General features: G+C 50.5%; 1 protein-coding gene across 3 annotated transcripts in view; it reads right to left on the reverse strand.

Annotated features, from left to right (window-relative positions):
- ATL2 (atlastin GTPase 2) overlaps positions 1–26680 on the reverse strand; it is a 208030-nt gene that overhangs the window by 140057 nt on the left and 41293 nt on the right. Inside the window, exons 1-2 of one of the 3 annotated variants that reach the window (XM_030196284.1) lie at positions 25603–25671; positions 25392–25496 (exon numbers count right to left, since the gene is read on the reverse strand). The exons of 1 other annotated variant lie outside the window; for it this stretch is intronic. In XM_030196284.1, the coding sequence (XP_030052144.1) occupies positions 25392–25481 (90 nt within the window). In that variant the 5' untranslated portion in view covers positions 25482–25496; positions 25603–25671. Of the gene's footprint in view, positions 1–25391; positions 25497–25602; positions 25677–26680 lie in introns of those variants that run through there. One more of the 3 variants, XM_030196286.1, reaches the window with a different exon arrangement.

Here is a 26680-nt window from a genome sequence, read left to right on the forward strand (position 1 = left end):
AGGAGACCCGTGCCCCACAAGAACAGAGACATCTGGATCTCTAGCCAACGCCTTGTCTTTGACATAATCCTGAAAACAAGATAAGGCCGCAATCTGAACCTTAAGCAAAGCCAGCGCCAAGCCTTTATCGAACCCATGCTGCAAAAAACTTAAGAGAAGTCAACCAACGCCGTGACTTAAGCATCGTGGAAATGATGTTGGAGAATCCTATCTTCATCAACCTAGCCCATTCAAGAGCCAAGCCGGGTCTGGGTATACCACCGGATTCTGACATAGCAGATTGGGAAACTCCAGAAACCAACTAGGAGGCACAAGAGATTGGCATACCACGGTCTGTGGGGCCAATCCAGAGCTATCAGGATCACTGGACTCCTGTGAGCCTCGAACTGTTGGATTAGACATCCTAGAAGAGACCACGGAGGAAACACAGAGAAAACTCAATGGCCAAGGCTGTAGAAGCGCATCCACGCCTTCAGCTTTTAGATCTCTTTCACAACTGACGAAATGGGGTACATTTGCATTGAGATTTGTGGCTAATAGGTCCATGATAGAAATCCCCAGCAATCCATGACCACTTGGAACGCTGTTGCACTGAGAGACCACTCTCCCGGGTCCAGGGTGTGCCGACTGAAAAAATCCGCATGAACGTTCGCAGTGCCTGCCACATGCAAAGCCGCGATGGCGGCCAGATGAATCTCCGCCCAAGACATGAGCCTCGCTGCTTCCTGCTGCAAACGGCAACTCCTCATCCCCCTTCACCAACTGGCATAAGCTACCGCAGTAGCATTGTCCAATAGAATGCGTACTGACTCGCCCTCCAGAGCCAACTGAATCACTCGTGTCTCTAAGAAGTTGATTGAACAGCACGCCTCCAGAGGAGACAAAAGACTTGCGCATACCGCCCCCGAAAGTGAGCTCCCCAGCCCCTGAGGCTGGCATCCGCTGTAACTACTATCCAGTGCGGCATATCCAAAGGCATCCCTTTGATTAGATTGACCAAATGAAGCCACCAACAAAGGTTGCCTCGCTCCCGAGCCCGCAGAAGCAACCTCGCTTGCAGGGAATCGTTCTGCGGTGACCAGTGGGACAAGAGGGAGGTTTGCAGAGGTCTCATGTGTGCCCTGTCCCAAGGCATCAACTCTATTGTTGCCGCCATGGAGCCCAAAACCTGAAGATAATCTCTTGCACGTGGAACAGCCCTGCGCAGAAAGGTCTGAATTAGAGACTAACTTGAGAATTTTGTTCTGAGGGAGAAACACACAGCTTTGAACTATAATGAAGGACACTCCCAGGTACTGAAGAGTCTGAAATGGTACTAGGTGACTCTTGAGCGAGTTGACCACCCAACCGAGGAACTGCAGGAACCAAACTACTTGGTCCGTGACCTGCACTCTCCTAATACGACTTTACTCGGATCAGCCAGTCATCCAGATAGGGATAAACCAAAATATGATCCTTCCCGAGTGCTGCAGCCACTACCACCATGACCTTGGTGAACGTGCATGGAGCCATAGCTAGCCCAAATGGCAGAACTCAAAACTGAAAATGCTTGCCCAGAACTGCAAAGCGAAGGAAAGGACGGTGCTTGGGCCAAATTGGAACGTACAGATATGCTTCCGTTAAATCCACCGCAGTCAAAACTCCCCAGACCTGACGGCCACTATGACCGATGAAAAATGGTGACTGAGCATCCGATTGACCGCCTTGAGATCCAAAATCAGATGGAAGGCCCCTTCTTTGTACAAGGTAAATGGAATAACGACATTGCCTGACCGAAGCAGGAACAAGACAAATGGCCTGCAGATTGAGAAGCCTTGTTAGAGTGTCCCGGACCACGCCCACTTTGAGGCGAGAATGGCAAGGAGACTCCAGAAAGGCATCTGGAAGAGACCTTGCAAACTCTAAGGTGTACCTGTCGCGAATAACTTCTAACATCCACTGATTGGAGGTAATCTGAGCCTACCTCCAACAGAACTCTAAAACGAGCTCCCACAAGAATCAGAGGCTGGACCCAGACACCTTCATTGGGCTGGACGGGTTAGCGACTGGAAAGAGACTCTGGCCTCCCTGCCATCTCTATGAGCTCCCCGAAAGGACTGAGTTCTCTGGAAAAAACGAGACAGCTGACTCTGTGCTCCTCTACTTGTCCTACAACGACGAAAATATTGCCTCCGACCATGACACGAAAGCGAGACGTGACCAGATGCTCTAGGCCGATCTTCTGGAAAGTGAGGAACCTTAGTATCTCTGACACTGCGGACCAACTTGTCCAACTCTTCTTCAAACAAAAAAAGAACCCCGAAACGAGAGCTCACTCAACTTAGATTAGAAGCCGTATCTGCGGACCAACCTCTTAGCCAACAAAGAGGTACAGAGAAGGGCAACGAAATGATGGGATGGGACGACTTCCCTATGAGGAAAGGCTGAAGCGGCTAGGGCTCTTCAGCTTAGAGAAAAGACGGCTGAGGGGAGATATGATACAGGTCTGTAAAATAATGAGTGGAGTGGAACAGGTAGACGTGAATCGTTTGTTTACTCTTTCCAAAAATACTATGACTAGGAGGCATGTGATGAAGTTACAAAGTAATAAATTTAAAACGAATCAGAGAATTTCTTTCACTCAACGTGTAGTTAAATTCTGGAATTCGTTGCCAGAGACTGTGGTAAAGGTGGTTAGATTAGCGGGGTTTAAAAAAAAGGTTTGGACTGCTTCCTAAAGGAAAAGTCCATAGGCCAATATTAAAATGACTTGGGGAAAAATCCACTGCTTATTTCTGGGATAAGCAGCGTAAAATTTATTGAACTTTTTTGGGATCTTGCCAGGTATTTGTGACCTGGATTGGCCACTGTTGGAAACAGGATGTTGGGCTTGATGGACCTTTGGTCTGTCCCAGTGTGGCAATACTTACGAAGAGGCCGAGGTACACTCCCGGTATTCAATAGCATTTAGCACTGCAGGGAGGAAAAAGGGAGTCCTTAGTGTAACACCCCTGAGGTTGAAGACCACCACGGGCCTCAGCCTCTTTAAAAGGCAAAAGACACCGGTGCAAAGAAAACAATGGAAAAGGCAAAAACCGCTCTCTTAAAACTAAACTAAACCCTCTATCCACTGTATTATTTATTTATTAAATACCCAGAAAGGGTGGGGGGGGGGGGGGGGGGAAGACAAGGGGGACTAAAGAGCTCACCTCCTTCCACCTGCTGGAGACTGAGAATACTGACTCTAGCTATAGCTGGCCAGGGCTCTTATGGGCTCTTTCAAGAGTCAGAGTTCTCAGTTTGGACTTGCTGGAAGGAGTGCACAACCCATCAGTCACATTCTGGGCCAGTCCTGAGGGACACTAAGGAAGGTAGCTGTTAGTGAATGCTAAAACCCATGCCACTTTGTTCAGTGTTTTCTTTTTTGTTTGTTTTTAGAATTCTTTCCAAAATTATCCACAAGGGGTTGAAAACAACCGTGTTCATCTAGAGTAAAATAAATCTGCTAACTGAAAGGGACCAAATTTGGCAGACAGTTTGAAAAAGGGGCCAGATCAGACCATAGCTTCCAGATAGCCCCTGCACACAATGCCCAACGCATTTCAAAGGGACAGACTGTTCCAGCTTCTTCAGCAAAGAAACTTTGCTACACTGTAGTGGTTAAGGAGAAATTAGATCTTACCTGCTAGTTTTTTTTTCCTTTAGTCACAGAGTAAGTCCAGGACTTGTGGGTTTGTTTCCATCTACCAGCAGGTGAAGCCAGAGTGAAAATTGTGCTATGCCATAATAGAAACCCTATACAGCTCAAACAATTGGATATTAGACAGTAAAACAATGGTAAGCTTAAAAAAAAACAAAACAAACTATTCTACCTTAATATGGAGGAACAAATACAGGTGGTTATCTGGACTCAGCTGGTGTAAATAAAGGAAAATATTAGGAGGTAAGATCTAATTTCTCTCTCCTTGTCGTGCGAGTCCAGGACATGTGGGATGTAAAAAAGAAACCCTGCTCCAAAAGCAGCTTCCTTTCTAGCCTCCACATCCTATATAATAACTCTCACCTCCAACATTCTATTGGTCTTGCTGCCTGTGTTCGTGACTTCTTCGGAGTTGGTCTGCTAGGCTCCGCAGCACAGGCTGACGTCACCGTAGCCATTGTGGCCGCACCCCTGGGGGGGGCGGGCCTGTCCTGGGAGTGGGCGGGGCGCGTGACGTGTCCCGTGTCCAGCCGGCTCGGTGCTCTGTGCAGCCTGCGGGTGCTGCAGCACGGTCCGATCGCCCCGGAGAGCGCTGCAGCCATGGAACTGGCCCGGGGGGGGGGGGGGGGGGGGGGGGGGGGGGGGAGCTGGAGGTTGCCTGCAGGGGCCGGTGAGTGACCGGCAATCAGGGCCACGTTTAAATAACCCGAGGATGCCCAATCCGGAGGCGAGTCCCGCCCGCCGCACAAGGGGGAGTCAAGGGGAAGATGCCTAACGTCAGCAGATGAGTCCCACCCACTGCACACAGACACACTGACAGGGAGGTAGGGAGGGGGGGATGACCCTGGCACTCGAAGAGAGGGAGGGAGGGGACAACGACCCTGGAACTGGGAGGGAAGGGGGACCCTGGAACACACATTTTCACATACACACTCTCTCACAGACACACTTGCACCCAGTCACTCTCTCTCTGTCACACACACTCGCACATTCTCTCTCTCTCACAGAGCCACTCTCACACACACCCTCTCAAACACACACACTCCAAGGAAAACCTTGCTAGCGCCCGTTTCATTTGTGTCAGAAACGGGCCTTTTTTACTAGTTCTAGCAATAATGCTTCACAAAAGAATATAGAGAGAACCATGTTGCTGCTTTACGGGTCTGCCCAAGTAGCTATACGATGAGATGCACTCATGGTTGTAGGCAACTGTTTACCCACCAAAAATATACGCTGAAGAAATCGTACCAACGGTAGCTTCAGACACTACCTTGTCTTTCTTAGTCTTGCCAGCGACAACAATCTGACCTACAGAAATCATTGATGACTTCAAAGTAACACATGAGAGATCTGTTAACATCTAGCAGGTACCAGGAGGAAAACTCTGAAGGGACTGCTCTTCGAAAGGAAGGAAGATTTGAATTTATAACTTTCTCTGATTTTTCCAGTACCCATTGGTCTGATGTCATCTGGGTCCACTTCTGGAGGAAGTCAGTAAGATGGCGTCCAATCAAATCTCGAGGAGTGGACTCAGACCTCATTATTAGCTAGCTCTACATCAGGTTTGTCCAACCTTTCTGTTGGGGGCCACGCTTTATAATTTGAAACAGTCAGAGGGCCAAAACGCATGCACTCAAGCTCTTTTTTGAGAATCATAGTCACCCACACTGAACACCCAGTCTCTCATGCTCTCCTTCCCCCAGCCTTCACCCGTCTTCTCTTTGTGTACCCCCCAAGTTTTTATCCCATCTCTCTCTCTCATTTATCCTCCAGTCTTCACACCCAGTCTCCCCCCTCTCAAGTACCTCCCCCAAAGCCTGTAGTTTTGCTTAGCTTGCTGTTCTATTGATTTAGTCTCTGACAGTAGTAAAAAAAACAACAACATGGAAATAAAAGTAAAATGGAGTCAGGGAAGCTCAAGTTGTGCTATTAGAGGTCATTGGGCAGTTTCACTAAAAAAATCAATTTAGTCCAAGCTCGGCCAATCTTTCTGTCTCATACAACCCCCCCCCCCCCCCCCTCTCCATCTTCACCCAGTTTCTCTCTCATGCCCTCCCAGCCTTCGCCCAATTTCCTTCCCCTCACCAGGCTCCTTTGGCAGAAGCTCAGTTGGATTCCTGCTTCCCCTGCTGCGACTTAGCTGTCTACATATTTGAGCCATGTCGTGCTGAAAGTTCAGGTTGGTCTCTCAGTTCAGGTCTCGCAAGACTTGAAAACCGTGAGACCAACCACTTCCAGCATCGCGCGGCTCAAGCTTGCAGACAGCCAAGTTGCAGCGGGGGAACCAGGAATCCCACAGAGCTTCTGAGGGCCAGGTAAAAGCTCTTGGTGGGCTGGGTTTTGGTGCGCAGGCCTTAGATTGGTCAAGCCTGCTCTAAATACAGGTTTGCATGAGATCCCCAAGAGACTGACCTGATAAAAGATGAAAGGAGGGTTACTTTGTTTAAAAGTGTGGCAGCTGGGAATAATTAGACCGACTGGACCTATAGCGCTTGAGATCTCAAATTTTTGTCTACAAAGAGGTCCTAGAAGAGTATTTTGGCTTGACATTAGGAACTCTGCGGCTCAGCCTCTCCTAAATTCTTAAACTTATCACCAAGGAGCAAGGTACCCTTAACGGAAGTTTGAGACGAGACTTAAATGCCACGTCTGCCGACCAATTTCTCAGCCAAAGAAATCAATGAACAGTGCGCAATACTTCTAGCAAGAACTCTTATAAAGGCCATTAGCCAATATGAAAGACCTGCCTCCAAACAGGGAAGCTGACAGACAAATCTGCATCATGATCTTGGTTCAAATCCTGAGTCTTTGAATCCAACAAAGACAGATCTTGTTGAATAAAGAGCAAGAAACAGGAGCTTGAAGCTTTAAGACATCCACTTCAAAGGAATGCTTAAATGCTGTCTTCACTTTATAGTCCTACAGGCCTTCAAAGTGATACCACCTGCTACAGGTGTCAGTTTTGTTTAGTTACATTTTGAAATGTTAGAGTCTTCTTATTTCTGGGCTATAAGTGCAGTGGCCTTGAGGGAGGGCCCTTGAGAACTGAGCCCCACCTCAATTGTAGACTCGCACTAAAGCACTAAGGGCCCCTGTCTGAAGCAACTTAACCCCCTCCTCAACAGGCTTAGGTCCACATCCCTTCGCACTGGCCACTACAAAGACAGCACTGGGTGCCCCAGCATGAAACAGTCATTTACAAAAAACTTTGGGGAATGGATGCCATGGAGTACCGAACATGCTGCCCTCCTATGGAACAAAAATGCTTAGCATACAGGTACCTAGAAGCAAGGGCACTAGCTACTCTCCCCCTCAGCAACCTACTCACTTAGGCCCTATTTCCTTATTAAGATGCAGTGTGTCAAGTTTACTGAACTGTCCACTTGTTTCCTTTTGTCTCACTGGCATGGACTAACACCCCCAAAACTGGTAAGAGCAGTTTGTGGGACTTCCTGAGCAGGTACAGAACAATGAGGCATGGGGGGCCCAAGGCAGGGTCTTATCTGAAGGTCCCCTTGCTTCATTTTATGTATTTTAAAAAGAAGGCTACACCGACTTGACAGCCAAGAGCAGACTAGGCCAATTAAGCTGAGATGACTTCCCACACAATCCCCACCATGGCTACAGTGGGCAGGGTGAGGGGATGTGTGTGAGAAAAAGAGAAAGGCATCTCAGTATACAAGAGAGGTTATTTGGCAACTAAGGAGGCAGCTAGAGCACAGGTAGACTTCTCAACAAATTGGGTGATCTTCTGGGAGCAAACACATGAATCTATGCACCACAGGCAAGCGGATTTGCAGCTGTACCACAGAAGCTGGTCCCCTAGCTCTTGCCACCTGAAGAAAGAGCCTGAAGTCATTCCACCCTCTTACAATAGCATACCAGATGGAAAGAAAAGATGAAGGTCATACCTGCCTCCAAAAACACCAGACGCAAGGTGAGCTCAAGATACTACTGACTTTCACTCTGCAGGCAGAGAAATACTGGTAAGTTCCAGGGCTGCACTGCATGTCATACTGTTGATTATGTCACTGAATTGTCTTCTCTGCCTTCATGTGTAGGTACAGGGACACAACCTGCTTGTCTGGACCCGTCTAGCAGGGTAAGGAATAGTTAGATATATAATCAGACTGGCATTGTATTAATTTTTTCATACAATATTTGGGAGCCAATTTAAACTACCTCCAGGTCAGAGAAACATTTATCCAAACCCCAGATATATTTATTTTATTTGTATCCCACATTTTCCCAGATATTAGCAGGCTCAATGTGGCTTACAAAACACCGTCATGGTGGATGTCAAGTACGGCAGGTATTAAACAAATACAAAAATTAAAAGGGTCAAATAGAGGTAAATGGATACAATAAGGACATGGAGTTTAAATTCCAAAATTCATTACAATGTATGTAAAGATGCAGTAAAGGATTGAGGTAATTAGTTGGAATCAAGAAGGTAGGCATTGCGGAACAGGTAAGTCTTTAAACATATAAACATATCCTTTCCCCGCTTATGTTTTCACGTCAACTAAATGTTTAGAACCACTCCATTTAAACCATCTGTCCTTTCAAATAAAAGCATACATAGAAAGGACACATACACATGTGCACACAGATAAAGAAAAACTGAAAAGTAGAGAAAGCATAGCTGAATTAGATTAGAGACTGACCAAATTTCTGTTTTGTTTTTGATGCTAAAGCCAGCCCAAAATTTGTTTGCAGCCGAAAATGCAGAAAACAGAAACTGGTTTTAGTCATCCTCTATTGCAGATACAGGTGCCAACAAGTAAGGTGATCAAAATGCAGATAAGTTGTTAAAACACAAGCAGTCTGAGGGACTGACTTTGCCAAACTAAGGTATCTAAGGAAAAATTATCCCACTTACCAATTTTGAACCTCACACTTAGTACATTCAGGTACCCTAGGTATTTACCTGACCCCAGAGGGCTTACAATCTAAGTTGGTACCTGAGGAAAAGGAAGATTAAATGACCTTCCAAAGATCACAAGCAGCAGCAGGATTTAAACCGAGCCTCTCTGATTGTCAACCCTGTCTTCTAATCACTAGGCTACTCCTATACTGATATTGTAAGTAGAGAGTACTGGGTTCCATATTAAGAGTCACCACCCAGGAAAAATGTGTTGGGATCATTGTTAACATACTGAAGCCCTCATATCTGTGTGTGGCAGCAGTAAAAAATCAAAACAGAATGTTAGAAATTTGGGAAGGAATGGTGAATAAAACAATATCAATAATTTCTGTATTGATCTATATATACAAAACTATTGTATGCAGTTTGATTGCCTGATCTCTCAAAACAATTTAGCAAAACTACAAAAAAGTACAGAGAAGGGCCAAAAAAAGTGATTGAGGGATGGAATGGCTCCCTTAGGAAGTAGAGGCTAAACAAGCTAGGGTTCTTTACCCTGGGGAACAGACGGATATGTCGGATGTTTACAAAATGATGAGTGGTGTGTACAGGCAAATAGGGTACAGTCATTTACTCTTTCAGATGGTGCTAAGACTAGGCTACTACTACTAATTTCTATAGTGCTTCTAGATATACACAGCGCTATACATATTATATGCAGGTACATTCTCTGTCCCTAGTGGGCTCAATCTAAGCAGTGCACACAAATCTCATGAATATTCATTATGGATATCCTAAAGACTCAACTAGTTGGGGTCAGGGTGGGAACCACTGGATAGTGAATGATACATACCTGTAGCAGGTGTTCTCCGAGGACAGCAGGCTGATTGTTCTCACGACTGGGGTGACGTCCGCGGCAGCACCCACCAACCGGAAGAAGCTTCGCGGGCGGTCCGCACAAAGGGCACGCCCACCGCGCATGCTTGGCCGTCTTCCCGCCCGTGCGTGACCGTTCCAGCCAGTTGAATGACAAGCAAAAAGATGAAACGCAACTCCAAAGGGGAAGAGGGAGGGTAGGTGAGAACAATCAGCCTGCTGTCCTCGGAGAACACCTGCTACAGGTATGTATCATTCACTTTCTCCGAGGACAAGCAGGCTTGCTTGTTCTCACGACTGGGGTATCCCTAGCTCTCAGGCTCACTCAAAACAAGAACCCAGGTCAATGGAACCTCGCAACAGCGAGGGCATAACAGAAATTGACCTACGTAGAACAACTAACTGAGAGTGCATCCTGACCAGAATAAATTCGGGTCCTGGAGGGTGGAGTTGGATTTAAACCCCAAACAGATTCTGCAGCACCGACTGCCCGAACCGACTGTCGCGTCGGGTATCCTGCTGGAGGCAGTAATGTGATGTGAATGTGTGGACAGATGACCACGTCGCAGCCTTGCAGATCTCTTCAATAGTGGCTGACTTCAAGTGGGCCACTGACGCTGCCATGGCTCTAACACTATGAGCCGTGACATGACCCTCAAGAGCCAGCCCAGCCTGGGCGTAAGTGAAGGAAATGCAATCTGCTAGCCAATTGGAGATGGTGCGTTTCCCGACAGCGACCCCTAGCCTGTTAGGGTCGAAAGAAACAAACAATTGGGCGGACTGTCTGTGGGGCTGTGTCCGCTCCAAGTAGAAGGCCAATGCTCTCTTGCAGTCCAATGTGTGCAACTGACGTTCAGCAGGGCGGGTATGCGGCCTGGGGAAGAATGTTGGCAAGACAATTGACTGGTTAAGATGGAACTCCGACACCACCTTCGGCAGGAACTTTGGGTGGGTGCGGAGCACTACTCTGTTGTGATGAAATTTGGTAGATGGAGCGTGAGCTACTAGGGCTTGAAGCTCACTGACTCTACGAGCTGAAGTAACTGCCACCAAGAAAATGACCTTCCAGGTCAAGTACTTCAGATGGCAGGTATTCAGAGGCTCAAAAGGAGGTTTCATCAGCTGGGTGAGGACGACGTTGAGATCCCATGACACTGTAGGAGGCTTGATAGGGGGCTTTGACAAAAGTAAGCCTCTCATGAATCGGACGACTAAAGGCTCTCCAGAGATGGCTTTACCTTCCACACGATAATGGTAAGCACTAATCGCACTAAGGTGATTCCTTACTGAGTTGGTCTTGAGGCCAGACTCTGATAAGTGCAGAAGGTATTCAAGCAGGTTCTGTGCAGGGCAAGAACGAGGTTCTAGGGCCTTGCTCTCACACCAAACGACAAACCTCCTCCACTTGAAAAAGTAACTTTTTAGTGGAATCCTTCCTAGAGGCAAGCAAGACACGGGAGACACCCTCAGACAGACCCAACGCAGTGAAGTCTACGCCCTCAACATCCAGGCCGTGAGAGCCAGGGACTGAAGGTTCGGGGTGCAGCAACGCTCCGTCGTTCTGCGAATGAGAGTCGGAAAACACTCCAATCTCCACGGTTCTTCTGAGGACAACTCCAGAAGAAGAGGGAACCAGATCTGACGGGGCCAAAAGGGCGCTATCAGAATCATGGTGCCGTGGTCTTGCTTGAGCTTCAGTAAGGTCTTCCCCACCAAAGGTATGGGAGGATAAGCATACAGGAGGCCGGTCCCCCAATGGAGGAGAAAGGCATCCGACGCTAGCTTGTCGTGTGCCTGTAGTCTGGAACAGAACAGAGGCAGCTTGTGGTTGGTCTGAGAGGCGAAAAGGTCCACCGAGGGGGTGCCCCACTCTCGGAAGATCTTGCGTACCACTCTGGAATGAAGCGACCACTCGTGCGGTTGCATGACTGCTCAGTCTGTCGGCCAGACTGTTGTTTACACCTGCCAGGTATGTGGCTTGGAGGAGCATGCCAAACTGGCAAGCCCAACGCCACATGCCGACGGCTTCCTGACACAAGGGGCGAGATCCGGTGCCCCCCTGCTTGTTGGTGTAATACATTGCAACCTGATTGTCTGTCCGAATTTGAATAATTTGGCAGGACAGCCGATCTCTGAAAGCCTTCAGTGCGTTCCAGATCGCTCGGAGCTCCAGGAGGTTGATCTGCAGATCCTTTTCCTGGAGAGACCACAGACCCTGGGTGTGAAGCCCATCGACATGAGCTCCCCACCCCAGGCGAGATGCATCCGTCGTCAGCACTTTCGTGGGCTGCGGAATTTGGAATGGACGTCCCAGGGTCAAATTGGTCCGGATGGTCCACCAGAGCAGTGAAGTGCGGCAGCTGGTGGAGAGGCGGATGACATCTTCTAGATTCCCGGTGGCCTGAAACCACTGGGAAGCTAGGGTCCATTGAGCAGATCTCATGTGAAGACGAGCCATGGGAGTCACATGAACTGTGGAGGCCATATGACCCAGAAGTCTCAACATCTGCCGAGCTGTGACCTGCTGAGACGCTCTGGTCTGCGAAGCCAGGGACAGGAGGTTGTTGGCCCTCGCTTCGGGAAGGAAGGCCCGAGCCGTCTGGGTATTCTCATTTTCCCCCCCAAACCCACCTCCCCGCTCCCCCCGTTTTCTATTTCTGTTGATGGCTCTCATTCTCCCTGTCTCCTCAGCTCGAAACCTTGGGGTCATCTTTGACTCTTCTCTCTCCTTCTCTGCTCATATCCAGCAGACCTCCAAAACCTGTCGTTTCTTTCTTTACAACATCCGTAAAATCCGCCCCTTTCTTTCCGAGCACTCTACCAAAACCCTCATCCACACCCTTGTCACCTCTCGTTTAGACTACTGCAATCTGCTTCTTGCTGGCCTCCCACTTAGTCACCTCTCCCCTCTCCAGTCGGTTCAAAACTCTGCTGCCCATCTCATCTTCCGCCAGGGTCGCTTTACTCATACTACCCCTCTCCTCAAGACCCTTCACTGGCTCCCTATCCGTTTTCGCATCCTGTTCAAACTTCTTCTACTAACCTATAAATGTATTCACTCTGCTGCTCCCCAGTATCTCTCCACACTCGTCCTTCCCTACACCCCTTCCCGTGCACTCCGCTCCATGGATAAATCCTTCTTATCTGTTCCCTTCTCCACTACTGCCAACTCCAGACTTCGTGCCTTTTGTCTCGCTGCACCCTACGCCTGGAATAAACTTCCTGAGCCCCTACGTCTTGCCCCATCCTTGGCCACCTTTAAATCTAGACTGAAAGCCCACCTCTAACATTGCTTTTGACTCGTAACCACTTGTAACCACTCGCCTCCACCTACCCTCCTCTCTTCCTTCCCGTTCAGATTAATTGATTTGATTTGCTTACTTTATTTATTTTTTGTCTATTAGATTGTAAGCTCTTTGAGCAGGGACTGTCTTTCTTCTATGTTTGTGCAGCGCTGCGTATGCCTTGTAGCGCTATAGAAATGCTAAATAGTAGTAGTAGTAGTATTCAGCAGAGCTCCTATGAATTCCAGAGACTGTGTTGGCTGGAGATGGGACTTTGGGTAATTTATCACAAACCCCAGCAGCTCCAGAAGTTGAATAGTGCACTGCATAGACCGGAGGGCTCCTGCCTCCGAGGTGCTCTTGACCAGCCAATCGTCGAGATATGGGAACACGTGCACTCCCAGCTTGCGTAGGTACGCCGCTACCACCACGAGACACTTTGTAAACACTCGTGGGGCAGAGGCGAGCCCAAAGGGCAGCACACAATACTGAAAGTGCCGTGCGCCCAGGCGGAATCTGAGATACTGTCTGTGAGCTGGCAGTATCGGGATGTGAGTGTATGCGTCCTTTAAATCCAGGGAACATAGCCAATCGTTTTTCTGAATCATTGGCAGAAGGGTGCCCAAGGAAAGCATCCTGAACTTTTCTTTGACCAGGAATTTGTTCAGGCCTCTCAGGTCTAGGATGGGACGCATCCCCCCTGTTTTCTTTTCCACAAGGAAGTACCTGGAATAGAATCCCTGCCCTTCTTGCCCGGGTGGTACGGGCTCGACCGCATTGGCGCTGAGAAGGGCAGAGAGTTCCTCTGCAAGTACCTGCTTGTGATGGGAGCTGAAGGATTGAGCTCCCGGAGGACAATTTGGTGGCAGGGAGGCCAAATTCAGGGCGTATCCGCACCGCACTATTTGGAGAACCCACTGGTCGGAGTTTATGAGAGGCCACCTTTGGTGAAAAAATTTTAACCTCCCTCCGACCGGCAGATCGTCCGGTACGGACACTTTGAGGGCGGCTATGTTCCCGTGGATCCAGTCAAAAGCCCGTCCCCGGCTTTTGCTGTGGAGGCGCAGGGGGCTGCTTAGGCGCACGCTGTTGACGAGAACGAGCGCGCTGGGGCTGTCCCTGTGCCTGACGAGGCCTTCGGGCCGGCTGGGTGTACCTACGCTTTGCAAAAGAATAGGGCACAGCCTGCCGGGCCCGGGAAAAACGTCCACCTGCTGAGGTGGATGCTGAAGGCGCCCGGTGGGAGAGCTTGTCGAGGGCGGTTTCCCGCTGATGCAGTTGGTCCACCAGCTGCTCGACCTTCTCACCAAAAATATTATCCCCCCGGCAAGGGACGTCTGCCAGTCTCTGCTGGGTGCGGTTGTCCAGGTCAGAGGCACGCAGCCATGAGAGCCTGCGCATCACTATACCTTGGGCCGCAGCACGAGATGCCACGTCACAGGTGTCATAGATACCCCTGGACAGGAACTTTCTGCACGCCTTCAGCTGCCTGACCACCTCCTGAAAAGGCCTGGACTGCTCCGGCGGGAGCTTATCGACCAGGTCCGCCAGTTGCTTCACATTGTTCCGCATGTGGATGCTCGTATAGAACTGGTACGACTGGATGTGGGTCACGAGCATGGAGGATTGGTAGGCCTTCCTCCCAAACGAGTCCAGAGTGCGAGACTCCCGCCCCGGGGGCGCCAAGGCGGTATCCCTCGAACTCCGTGCCCTCTTGAGAGCAGAATCCACGACCGCCGAGTCATGGGGCAATTGGGGCCGCATTAACTCTGGGTCCGAGTGGATTCTGTACTAGGACTCTGCTTTCTTGGGAATGATGGGATTAGATAGCGGTCTCATCCGGTTCCGAAGCAGTGTCTCTTTGAGGACATTGTGCAACGGCACCGTGGAGGACTCTGTAGGTGGTGATGGATAGTCGAGGACCTCGAGCATCTCAGCCCTCGGCTCATCCACAGAGACCACGGGGAAGGGAATGCAAATAGACATATCCCTTACAAAGGAGGCAAAGGAGAGGCTCTCAGGAGGCGAGAGCTTCCTCTCTAGTGAAGGCGTGGGGTCCGAGGGAAGACCCGCAGACTCCTCTGAGGAGAAATATCTGGGGTCTTCCTCTTCCCCCCACGAGGCCTCTTCCTCGGTATCGGACGTAAGCTCATGTAGCCGAGTCCTTAACCGGGCCCGGCTCGACGTCGAGGCACCGAGGCCTCGGTGTCGTTGAGCGGTGGACTCCCGCGCCGGCGGGGACGAAGCTCCCTCCATCGACATAGACTCCCACCTGCGTGGTGGTCGAGACCGGCGCCGCAAGCGGCAGCAGTGTTGACGGCCTCGGCACCGGGCTAGAGCTCGCCGGCGCCACAGTCAACGGCGCCGAGGGCGCAAGCACCCCCGGCGCCGGCACAGCCTGGCGCATCAGCCCTTCCAGGATCCCCGGAAAGGATGGCTCGGAGGCACTCGTCCAGGCCCGCTGCCGGGAAAGGCGGGGGGGCCGGTAGAGGTGTCGGTGCCGGAAGCTGCTCGGGTCCAGGAGACTGCACCGAAGTGCTGGGACCCTGACGCGTCGGTACCTCCACTACCAAAGGGGATCTCTCCTCTCGACGTGGACGCTTCGGCGTCGACTCCTCGCCGGTACCGAGCGCCGGATGCATCGAAGACGACCAATGACGGTGCTTCTTGGATTTCTTGCGGTGCCCGTCATCGGTGCCAGGTGGAATGGAGGAGGTCGATCCCCCTCGGTCTTGAGGAACCGGGTCAGACAGGGTTCGGTCCCGAGGGCCATGGGCCGAGGGAGTGACCGGGGCCTATTGCCCACGCGGCCTCTCACCCCTACCCTCACCGGAGGACCGGCGGGCCGACGGGACCTGTGCTCCTGGGGTCGATGCCATCGGTGCCGATTTCTCGGGCATCAATACCGGTACCGAAGAACCGGCCGTCGATACCGATGCCGTCGAGGTCGACGTCGAGGGGCCGGCGCAAGTTCCAAAAAGACGGTCCCGCAGAACTTGCCTCGCAACCTGAGTCCGTTTCCGGAGACCAAGACACAAAGAACACAACTTGATATTGTGCTCCGGCCCGAGGCACTGGAGGCACCAAGCGTGGGTGTCGGTCTGCGAGATCGGCCGGCCGCACCGACCACACTTCTTAAATCCACTCGGGACCTTCGAGGACATCGACGGAAAAATCGCGTCGGCGAAGTTAAAGTCGTCGATGGTGGCGGTAAATCACACCTCGAAAAATAATCGACCGCGCGGCCACAAGGCCGCAACGCGACGCCCTCGCTAGAAAACGAGGGAAAATAAAGCGCGTGCTCTCTTTTTTTTTTTAAGGAAAAAAGGAAAACTGGAGCGCGCGGCAACAGAAACAAAATATAAACGAATTCGCGAAGAACGCGACGGTTTTCCGGGGCTGACTAAGAGAGAGCGGCAGTCGCACGACTCTCTCCAGGCGCGGAAAACAAAGGACTGGCGGGAACGGTCACGCACGGGCGGGAAGACGGCCGCGCATGCGCGGTGGGCGTGCCCTGCGTGCGGACCGCCCGCGAAGCTTCTTCCGGTTGGTGGGGGCTGCCGCGGACGTCACCCCAGTCGTGAGAACAAGCAGCCTGCTTGTCCTCAGAGAATAGAGGATACTCCATGAATGTGGCAGTAGATTTAACAGAATTTGGAGAATTCTTATACTGAGGAAAAAAAATAATAATCAAGCTGTGTAATTTGTTGCCAGAGAACAGTCAAGGATTTAGCATAGCTAGGTTTAAAAGGGATTTGGACACACGTTCCTGAAAGGAACGTCAAACACAGGAACAGTCTAGTAGTTGAAAGCAGAAAGTCAGAGTGCAAGGGCTTCTCCTACTGACATCTTGCGATCTTGGACAAGTCATTTCATCTTTCACTGTCTTGGGCATAAACTTATGGCTAATGCATTATTAGCTCAGGTTAGTACATTTACCCAAGGTTTAGGCCCTAATGACAAAAACCTAGTGCTTAGTTCATAAGCTCTGGGGCATATTTTGACAATCGAGATTTGTTATTGGAATAGAAAATTACACAATCCATGACTATATTTGTGTATTCTATCATAATCTAGCTCTATTAATAAACTTCTAGTATTTACAAATATTTGCATATGTTAGCCCTGCAAGGTAAGAAGGATCCAAGTATTGCAACAAAACCTGTAGCAAGTCATCAGACTGACCCTAGTGCAGACACACTCCCCAATTTCTATTTTTAGACACTCTTGAGAGTCTGACTATGTATGTGCATGTCTTTCCACCTGTATGTGCTGTGCAGGACCAAGGCAGTCTAGTACAATAGCTAAGAGGATGCAACTACTAGGGAAGGAGGGTGGGCATGTGAGAATGTGATCTGCTGTCCTCGAAGAACACCTGCTACAGGTAACTTTGATTTCACCAAGGACAAGTAGGACAGCATATACTTACATGTGGTAATCTCTAGCTACCAGGCTGACCAAAACAAAAAGGGAACAAAGACTTAGAAATGTTTTTGTAATAATTTTTTTTAGATCAGTCTGGAACAGAAACAAAATGGGCCTACGAGGATGGAGTTGGATTCTACACTCAAAATAAGTTCTGAAAGACTGACTGACCAAACTAGCTGTGGCATTGAGAATTTTGTTCAATGCAGTAATGAGAGGAAATATGAACGTGTGGACAAAAGATCACTGTCACAACCTTACAGATTTCAATGGAGGCTGATCTCAGATAGGCTGCCAACACACTCATGGCTGATATTGTGAGCTGTGATATAACCCTCCAGAACCAACCCAGCTGTGGCATAAGTGAAAAAGATGCAGTCTTCTATTCAACTGGACAAAGTGTGCTTCCCAATGGCTGCCCCCATACTATTTGGATCAAAAGAAACAAAAAGCTGGGTGGACTGTATGGGCTTTAGTCTGTTCCAGATAGAAGGCTAAGGCTCTCTTGCAGACCAAGGTGTGCAGTGTGCTTTCACTAGGATGGGCATGAAGTTTGGGAAAGAATGTTGGCAGAACAAAACTGGTTAAGATGGAAATCTGACACTAGGAAGGAACTTAGGATGTATGCTGAGAATTACCCTGTTACGATGAAACCTCGCATAGCATGGATCAGCTACTAAAGCCTGGAGTTTGCTAACACTGTGCTCTGAAATGATTGGCACCAAAAACAAGACTTTCAAAGGTCAGGTACCTTCAGATGGCAAGTATCAAGCAGTGCAAGTGGAGTATGTGAGAACGAGGTCCCACAACACTGTAGGAGGCTTGATAGGAGGGGCTTTAACAAAAAAAAAAACAAAAAAAAAGTCTTACAGTGAACTAAAGGCTGTACAGAGATGGGCTTACCATCTACAAGTTGATAGTAAGCGCATAGAGTACGTAAGTATCGCCACAGTGGGAAAAAACCGAAGGTCAATCAAGCCCAGCATCCTGTTTCCAACAGTGGCCAATCCAGGTCACAAGTACCTTGCAAGATCCCAAAACAGTACAAAGCGAATGCTACATACCTGTAGAAGGTATTCTCCGAGGACAGCAGGCTGATTGTTCTCACTGATGGGTGACGTCCACGGCAGCCCCTCCAATCCGGAATCTTCACTAGCAAAGTCTTTGCTAGCCCTCGCGTGCCTAAGCGCACCGCGCATGCGCGGCCGTCTTCCCGCCCGAAACCGGCTCGTGCCGGCCAGTCTCATATGTAGCAAGACAAAGAGAAGGGAAGACACAACTCCAAAGGGGAGGCGGGCGGGTTTGTGAGAACAATCAGCCTGCTGTCCTCGGAGAATACCTTCTACAGGTATGTAGCATTCGCTTTCTCCGAGGACAAGCAGGCTGCTTGTTCTCACTGATGGGGTATCCCTAGCCCCCAGGCTCACTCAAAACAACAACCATGGTCAATTGGGCCTCGCAACGGCGAGGACATAACTGAGATTGACCTAACAATTTATCCAACTAACTGAGAGTGTAGCCTGGAACAGAAAAAACATGGGCCTAGGGGGGTGGAGTTGGATCCTAAACCCCGAACAGATTCTGAAGCACTGACTGCCCGAACCGACTGTCGCGTCGGGTATCCTGCTGCAGGCAGTAATGAGATGTGAATGTGTGGACAGATGAACACGTCGCAGCTTTGCAAATCTCTTCAATATTGGCTGACTTTAAGTGGGCTACCGACGCTGCCATGGTTCTGACATTATGAGCCGTGACATGACCCTCAAGAGCCAGCCCAGCCTGGGCGTAAGTGAAGGAAATGCAATCTGCTAACCAATTGGATATGGTGCGTTTCCCCACAGCCACTCCCCTCCTGTTGGGATCAAAAGAAACAAACAATTGGGCGGACTGTCTGTTGGGCTGTGTCCGCTCCAAGTAGAAGGCCAATGCTCTCTTGCAGTCCAATGTGTGCAACTGACGTTCAGCAGGGCGGGTATGCGGCCTGGGGAAGAATGTTGGCAAGACAATTGACTGGTTAAGATGGAACTCCGACACCACCTTCGGCAGGAACTTTGGGTGGGTGCGGAGCACTACTCTGTTGTGATGAAATTTGGTAGATGGAGCGTGAGCTACTAGGGCTTGAAGCTCACTGACTCTACGAGCTGAAGTAACTGCCACCAAGAAAATGACCTTCCAGGTCAAGTACTTCAGATGGCAGAAATTCAGTGGATCAAAAGGAGGTTTCATCAGCTGGGTGAGAACGACATTGAGATCCCATGACACTGTAGGAGGCTTGACTGGGGGCTTTGACAAAAGCAAACTTCTCATGAAGCGAACAACTAAAGGCTGTCCTGAGATCGGCTTACCTTCCACACGGTAATGGTATGCACTGATCGCACTAAGGTGAACCCTTACAGAGTTGGTCTTGAGACCAGACTCAGACAAGTGCAGAAGGTATTCAAGCAGGGTCTGTGTAGGACAAGAGCGAGGATCTAGGGCCTTGCTGTCACACCAGACGGCAAACCTCCTCCATAGAAAGAAGTAACTCCTCTTAGTGGAATCTTCCCTGGAAGCAAGCAAGATGCGGGAGACACCCTCTGACAGACCCAAAGAGGCAAAGTCTACGCTCTCAACATCCAGGCCGTGAGAGCCAGGGACCGGAGGTTGGGATGCAGAAGCGCCCCTTCGTCCTGTGTGATGAGGGTCGGAAAACACTCCAATCTCCACGGTTCTTCGGAGGACAACTCCAGAAGAAGAGGGAACCAGATCTGACGCGGCCAAAAAGGAGCAATCAGAATCATGGTGCCTCGGTCTTGCTTGAGTTTCAACAAAGTCTTCCCCACCAGAGGTATGGGAGGATAAGCATACAGCAGACCCTCCCCCCAGTCCAGGAGGAAGGCATCCGATGCCAGTCTGCCGTGGGCCTGAAGCCTGGAACAGAACTGAGGGACTTTGTGGTTGGCTCGAGATGCGAAGAGATCTACCAAGGGGGTGCCCCACACCTGGAAGATCTGTCGCACTACACGGGAATTGAGCGACCACTCGTGAGGTTGCATAATCCTGCTCAACCTGTCGGCCAGACTGTTGTTTACGTCTGCCAGATATGTGGCTTGGAGTACCATGCCGTGACGGCGAGCCCAGAGCCACATGCTGATAGCTTCCTGACACAGGGGGCGAGATCCGGTGCCCCCCTGCTTGTTGATGTAATACATGGCAACCTGGTTGTCTGTCTGATTTTGGATAATTTGGTGGGACAGCCGATCTCTGAAAGCCTTCAGAGCGTTCCAGACCGCTCGTAACTCCAGGAGATTGATCTGCAGATCGCGTTCCTGGAGGGACCAGCTTCCTTGGGTGTGAAGCCCATCGACATGAGCTCCCCCACCCCAGGAGAGACGCATCCGTAGTTAGCACTTTTTGTGGCTGAGGAATTTGGAAAGGACGTCCCAGAGTCAAATTGGACCAAATCGTCCACCAATACAGGGATTTGAGAAAACTCGTGGACAGGTGGATCACGTCTTCTAGATCCCCAGCAGCCTGAAACCACTGGGAAGCTAGGGTCCATTGGGCAGATCTCATGTGAAGGCGGGCCAAGGGAGTCACATGAACTGTGGAGGCCATGTGGCCCAGCAATCTCAACATCTGCCGAGCTGTGATCTGCTGGGACGCTCGCACCCGCGAGACGAGGGACAACAAGTTGTTGGCTCTCGTCTCTGGGAGATAGGCGCGAGCCGTCCGGGAATCCAGCAGAGCTCCTATGAATTCGAGTTTCTGCACTGGGAGAAGGTGGGACTTTGGATAATTTATCACAAACCCCAGTAGCTCCAGGAGGCGAATAGTCATCTGCATGGACTGTAGAGCTCCTGCCTCGGATGTGTTCTTCACCAGCCAATCGTCAAGATATGGGAACACGTGTACCCCCAGTCTGCGAAGTGCCGCTGCTACTACAGCCAAGCACTTCGTGAACACTCTGGGCGCAGAGGCGAGCCCAAAGGGTAGCACACAGTACTGGAAGTGACGTGTGCCCAGCTGAAATCGCAGATACTGTCTGTGAGCTGGCAGTATCGGGATGTGTGTGTAGGCGTCCTTCAAGTCCAGAGAGAGCATAGCCAATCGTTTTCCTGAATCATGGGGAGAAGGGTGCCCAGGGAAAGCATCCTGAACTTTTCTTTGACCAGATATTTGTTCAGGGCCCTTAGGTCTAGGATGGGATGCATCCCCCCTGTTTTCTTTTCCACAAGGAAGTACCTGGAATAGAATCCCAGCCCTTCTTGCCCGGATGGCACGGGCTCGACCGCATTGGCGCTGAGAAGGGCGGAGAGTTCCTCTGCAAGTACCTGCTTGTGCTGGAAGCTGTAAGACTAAGCTCCCGGTGGACAATTTGGAGGTTTTGAGGCCAAATTGAGGGTGTATCCTTGCCGGACTATTTGGAGAACCCACTGATCGGAGGTTATGAGAGGCCACCTTTGGTGAAAAGCTTTCAACCTCCCTCCGACTGGCAGGTCGCCCGGCACTGACACTTGGATGTCGGCTATGCTCTGCTGGAGCCAGTCAAAAGCTCGTCCCTTGCTTTTGCTGGGGAGCCGAGGGGCCTTGCTGAGGCGCACGCTGCTGACGAGAGCGAGCGCGCTGGGGCTTAGCCTGGGCCGCAGGCTGTCGAGGAGGAGGATTGTACCTACGCTTACCAGAAGAGTAGGGAACAGTTCTCCTTCCCCAAAAAAATTGTCTACCTGTAGAGGTAGAAGCTGAAGGCTGCTGGCGGGAGAACTTGTCGAAAGCGGTATCCCGCTGGTGGAGCTGCTCTACCACCTGCTCGACTTTTTCTCCAAAAATATTATCCGCACGGCAAGGCGAGTCCGCAATCCGCTGCTGGAGTCTATTCTCCAGGTCGGAGGCACGCAGCCATGAGAGTCTGCGCATCACCACACCTTGAGCAGCGGCCCTGGACGCAACATCAAAGGTGTCATACACCCCTCTGGCCAGGAATTTTCTGCACGCCTTCAGCTGCCTGACCACCTCCTGAAAAGGCTTGGCTTGCTCAGGGGGGAGCTTGTCCACCAATCCCGCCAACTGCCGCACATTGTTCCGCATGTGTATGCTCGTGTAGAGCTGGTAAGACTGAATTTTGGCCACGAGCATAGAGGAATGGTAGGCCTTCCTCCCAAAGGAGTCTAAGGTTCTAGAGTCCTTGCCCGGGGGCGCCGAAGCATGCTCCCTAGAACTCTTAGCCTTCTTTAGGGCCAAATCCACAACTCCAGAGTCGTGAGGCAACTGAGTGCACATCAGCTCTGGGTCCCCATGGATCCGGTACTGGGACTCGATCTTCTTGGGAATGTGGGGGTTAGTTAATGGCTTGGTCCAGTTCGCCAGCAATGTCTTTTTGAGGACATGATGCATGGGTACTATGGACGCTTCCTTAGGTGGAGAAGGATAGTCCAGGAGCTCAAACATTTCAGCCCTGGGCTCGTCCTCCACAACCACCGGGAAGGGGATGGCTGTAGACATCTCCCGGACAAAGGAAGCGAAAGACAGACTCTCGGGAGGAGAAAGCTGCCTTTCAGGAGAGGGAGTGGGATCAGAGGGAAGACCATCAGACTCCTCGTCAGAGAAATATCTGATGTCCTCCTCTTCCTCCCACGAGGCCTCACCATCGGTATCAGACACAAGTTCACGAACCTGTGTCTGAAGCCGTGCCCGGCTCGACTCCGTGGAACCCCGGCCACGGTGGGAGCGTCGAGAGGTAGACTCCCGCGCCCGCGAAGTTCCCTCCGCCGACGTAGTCGGGGAGCCTTCCTGGGAGGCGACTGCAGTCGGTACTGCAAGCGGCACCGATGTCGGAGACCTCGCCCCGGGCAAGGGGCCAGCCGGCGCCTCACTCGACGGTACCGGTGGCGCAAGCATCCCCGGTACCGGAGGGGAAGGGCGCAACAGCTCTCCCAGAATCTCTGGGAGAACGGCCCGGAGACTCTCGTGCAGAGCGGCTGTGGAGAAAGACGTGCAAGCCGATGCAGGTGTCGATGTCAGAGGCTGTTCCGGGCTGTCCAGAGTGGATCGCATCGACACCTCCTGAACAGAGGGTGAGCGGTCCTCTCGGTGCCGATGCCTGCTGGGTGCCGACTCCCTCGGCGACCCAGAGCTCTCGGTGCCGACACGGGAAGGGGACCGATGTCGATGCTTCTTCGACTTCTTGGGATGAAGCACGTCACCGGAGCTTCCCGGCACCGACGAGGAGGACGTAGAATCCAGCCGTCGCTTCCTCGGGGCCGAGGCCGAAGAAGGTCGGTCTCGGGGGGGCTGTACCGCAGGAGCCCTCAGGGTAGGGGGAGACCCACCCGAAGGCTCACCGCCACCAGCAGGGGAATGGACAGCCCTCACCTGCACTCCAGACGAAGCACCACCGTCCGACGACATCAGCAGACGAGGTCCCGGTACCACCGACGTCGATGCAGCCGTCCGATGTCTCAGCGCCGATGCAGAGGGTCGATGCCTCGATGCACTGGCGGCCGAGGATGAAGGTCTGGACGCTGGAGACATTGATGCACTCGATACCCCCGGTGCCGATGCCGACGAAGAGCCCGAGAACAAAACGTTCCACTGGGCCAATCTCGCTACCTGAGTCCGCTTTTGTAAAAGGGCGCAGAGACTACAGGCCTGCGGGCGGTGCCCAGCCCCCAGACACGACGCGTGCCTGTCAGTGAGCGAGATTACCCGGGCGCACTGGGTGCACTTCTTGAAGCCGCTGGGAGACTTCGATGACATGGGCGGAAAAATCTCGCCGGCGAAATCGAAACTCGTAATTGCGGTAGGCACCAAAAACGAGGGGAAGAAAAAAATCGACCCGAGGCCTGAAAAAAGGCCTACCCCGAAGACGAAAGAAAACTTACCGGGGCAAAAACTGGAAGTAGCGGGAAGGGAAAAAGACCGGAAAGATCCTCTTCCAAATCTTTTTTTTTTTTTTTTGTAGCGAAACCAAAAAAAGGAGACACGCGAGGTCAACTTTAGGGGCGCGAATGGCGAAACACGACCGTACCGAGGGCAGACAAAAGAAGACTGGCCGGCACGAGCCGGTTTCAGGCGGGAAGACGGCCGCGCATGCGCGGTGCGCATCGGCGCGCGAGGGCTAGCAAAGACTTTGCTAGTGAAGATTCCGGATTGGAGGGGCTGCCGTGGACGTCACCCATCAGTGAGAACAAGCAGCCTGCTTGTCCTCGGAGAATACATTTTACGCTGCTTATTCTAGAAATAAGCGGTGGATTTGCCCCAAGTCTATGGACTTTTCCTTTAGGAATCCATCCAAACCTTTTTTAAACCTCGCTAAGCTGTTTTTACTACATTCTCTGGCAACGAATTCCACAGTTTAATTACACGTTGAGTGAAGAAATATTTTCTCTGATTCGTTTAAAATTTACTACTTTGTAGCTTCATTGCATGCCCCCTAGTCCTAGTATTTTTGGAAAGAGTAAAGTGATTCACGTCTACCCATTCCATCCACTCATTATTTTATAGACCTCTAATGTATCTTCTCTCAGCTTTCTTTTCTCCAAGCTGAAAAGCCCTAGCCGCTTTAGCCTTTAGTCGTCCCATCCTCTATCATTTTCGTTGCCCTTCTCTGTACCTTTTCTAATTACACTATATCTTTTTTGAGATGCAGTGACCAGAATTGCACACAGTATTCAAGGTGCGGTTGCACCATGGAGCTTTTTTGTGTGATCCCAAGTGGTGTCTGCTGGGGTTGGGCAATAGGCGGGGACTTAAATGACAGCACCATCTTAAGCGTATGTGCTTGGTAGCAGTGTTAATCGCTGCCCACTGGAAACAAGCAGTGGGTCCAACTCTGACAAATTAAAAAGAACTTCAAAGAGCAGCTGGATAATTTGCCCATAAATATAACATCTTATGAACTCCAGAAGAAGCTCTTTGGCACAATGCAGGTACTATGGCATGCATTAGCCATAAATTAGAAAACAAGATCATACTCCATATACCCTGGCTTATTAGTGAGGTTCACATTACTGGGGGGGGGGGGGGGGGGGGATGAAGGAGAATGCTGCTACTGGCCAGGGCCTCTGACCAGTCAGATCTCTTGCTAGGCCTCAACCCAAAGAGAGCTCCAGGGGGACACTCACCCTACATCTCCCAGGGCAAGGCCCCTGAAGGACCAAATCTGGGGTTTGGGGCCGAGACTCCACTCTCTACTGATACAAGGTTCGTGGACCAAGTCCCAGGAGCAAAGCTGTTATTAGATCATATAAAATGCAATAGCAAATGCCAGAACTCCTCTCACCTGGACAGAACTGGTCATAGTGCTCAACGCAAACACTGTTGCACAGTCTTTGATTGTTGACTGGCTATCAAAGGCTCCTTGAGTATCCATTAGCAATACAGCCACCTAAAATTAAAATAAAAAAACAAAACACTGATTGCCCTATTATAACAGAACAAGGAAACAAGTATATATGTAATGTGAACGGGACTAAGGAGAAATTAGACCTTACCTGCTAATTTGCTTTCCTTTAGTCCCTCTGGACCGGCTCAGGATTGGACCGATGAGTTGTGAACTCCTTTCAGCAGGTGGAGACTGAGAAATTTCGACTCTGGGAGAAAATAAAAGCCCTGGCCATGTGACCTAGATTCAGTATATATGTAACAAAGCAGGAAAAAAACTCCCTTCTGTGCTACTGGGATTCTGAGCAGCCGCAAAGGCACTGATCATCATACCTAAGCAGGTACAGAAAACCTTTGTGCCTTGGAAGTGCAAACATAATCCATCCTGGGAAGATGTCTGCAAAGCAAGTCTATAAGTGACTTGAACCACTTACATATAGTGAATACAAATTCAACTAATTTTTAAAAAATTTTTTATTCGAGAACAAAAAACGCGCAGAGTAGCTCCGTCCATGACTTCTCTAAGCAAAACCAACCAGAAACAAAACCAATTACTCTTCGAGAAACTAATAAACCACTGAGCTGTATTAACGGGCCGGTCCAGAGGGACTAAAGGAAAGCAAATTAGCAGGTAAGGTCTAATTTCTCCTTCCATAGTGTCCCTCCAGATCGGCCCAGGATTGGACTGATGAGATGTAACAAAGCCGTACTATTAAAGGAGGGACCCCAGCAACTCCGCTTTAAGGGCTCTAGCTCCAAAGATCGCTTCTTGACATTGGACATCAAGCTTGTAGTGCTTAGAAAAGGAATGCAAAGAAGCCCAAGTCGCTGCTTTACAGATGTCTACGGGCTGAACCAAAGACTTCTCTGCCCAAGAAGCAGCTTGACCCCTCGTTGAGTGGTCCTTGAGCTTCTCTGGAACCGGTTTCCCCGCCAAAAGCTACGCAAATGCTATCATATTCTTAAGCCACCTTGAAACAGTTGGCTTAGAGGCTGCGAACCCTTTGCAAGGACCTCTAAAGAGCAGAAAAAGCCGAGCTGAACGCCTAAAATCCTCTGTGACTCCGAGATAATGTTTGAGCACTCATGACATCCAGTGTCCGCAACTTCTTCTGATCCTCCAACCGAAGGAACCCAAAACCAGCAAAACCACCGACTGGGAGAGATGAAAAACTAGAAAGCACCTCA

The sequence above is a fragment of the Microcaecilia unicolor genome, chromosome 3 (genome assembly GCF_901765095.1).
Source record: "Microcaecilia unicolor chromosome 3, aMicUni1.1, whole genome shotgun sequence".
In the NCBI taxonomy this organism is placed as follows: Eukaryota; Metazoa; Chordata; class Amphibia; order Gymnophiona; family Siphonopidae; genus Microcaecilia; species Microcaecilia unicolor.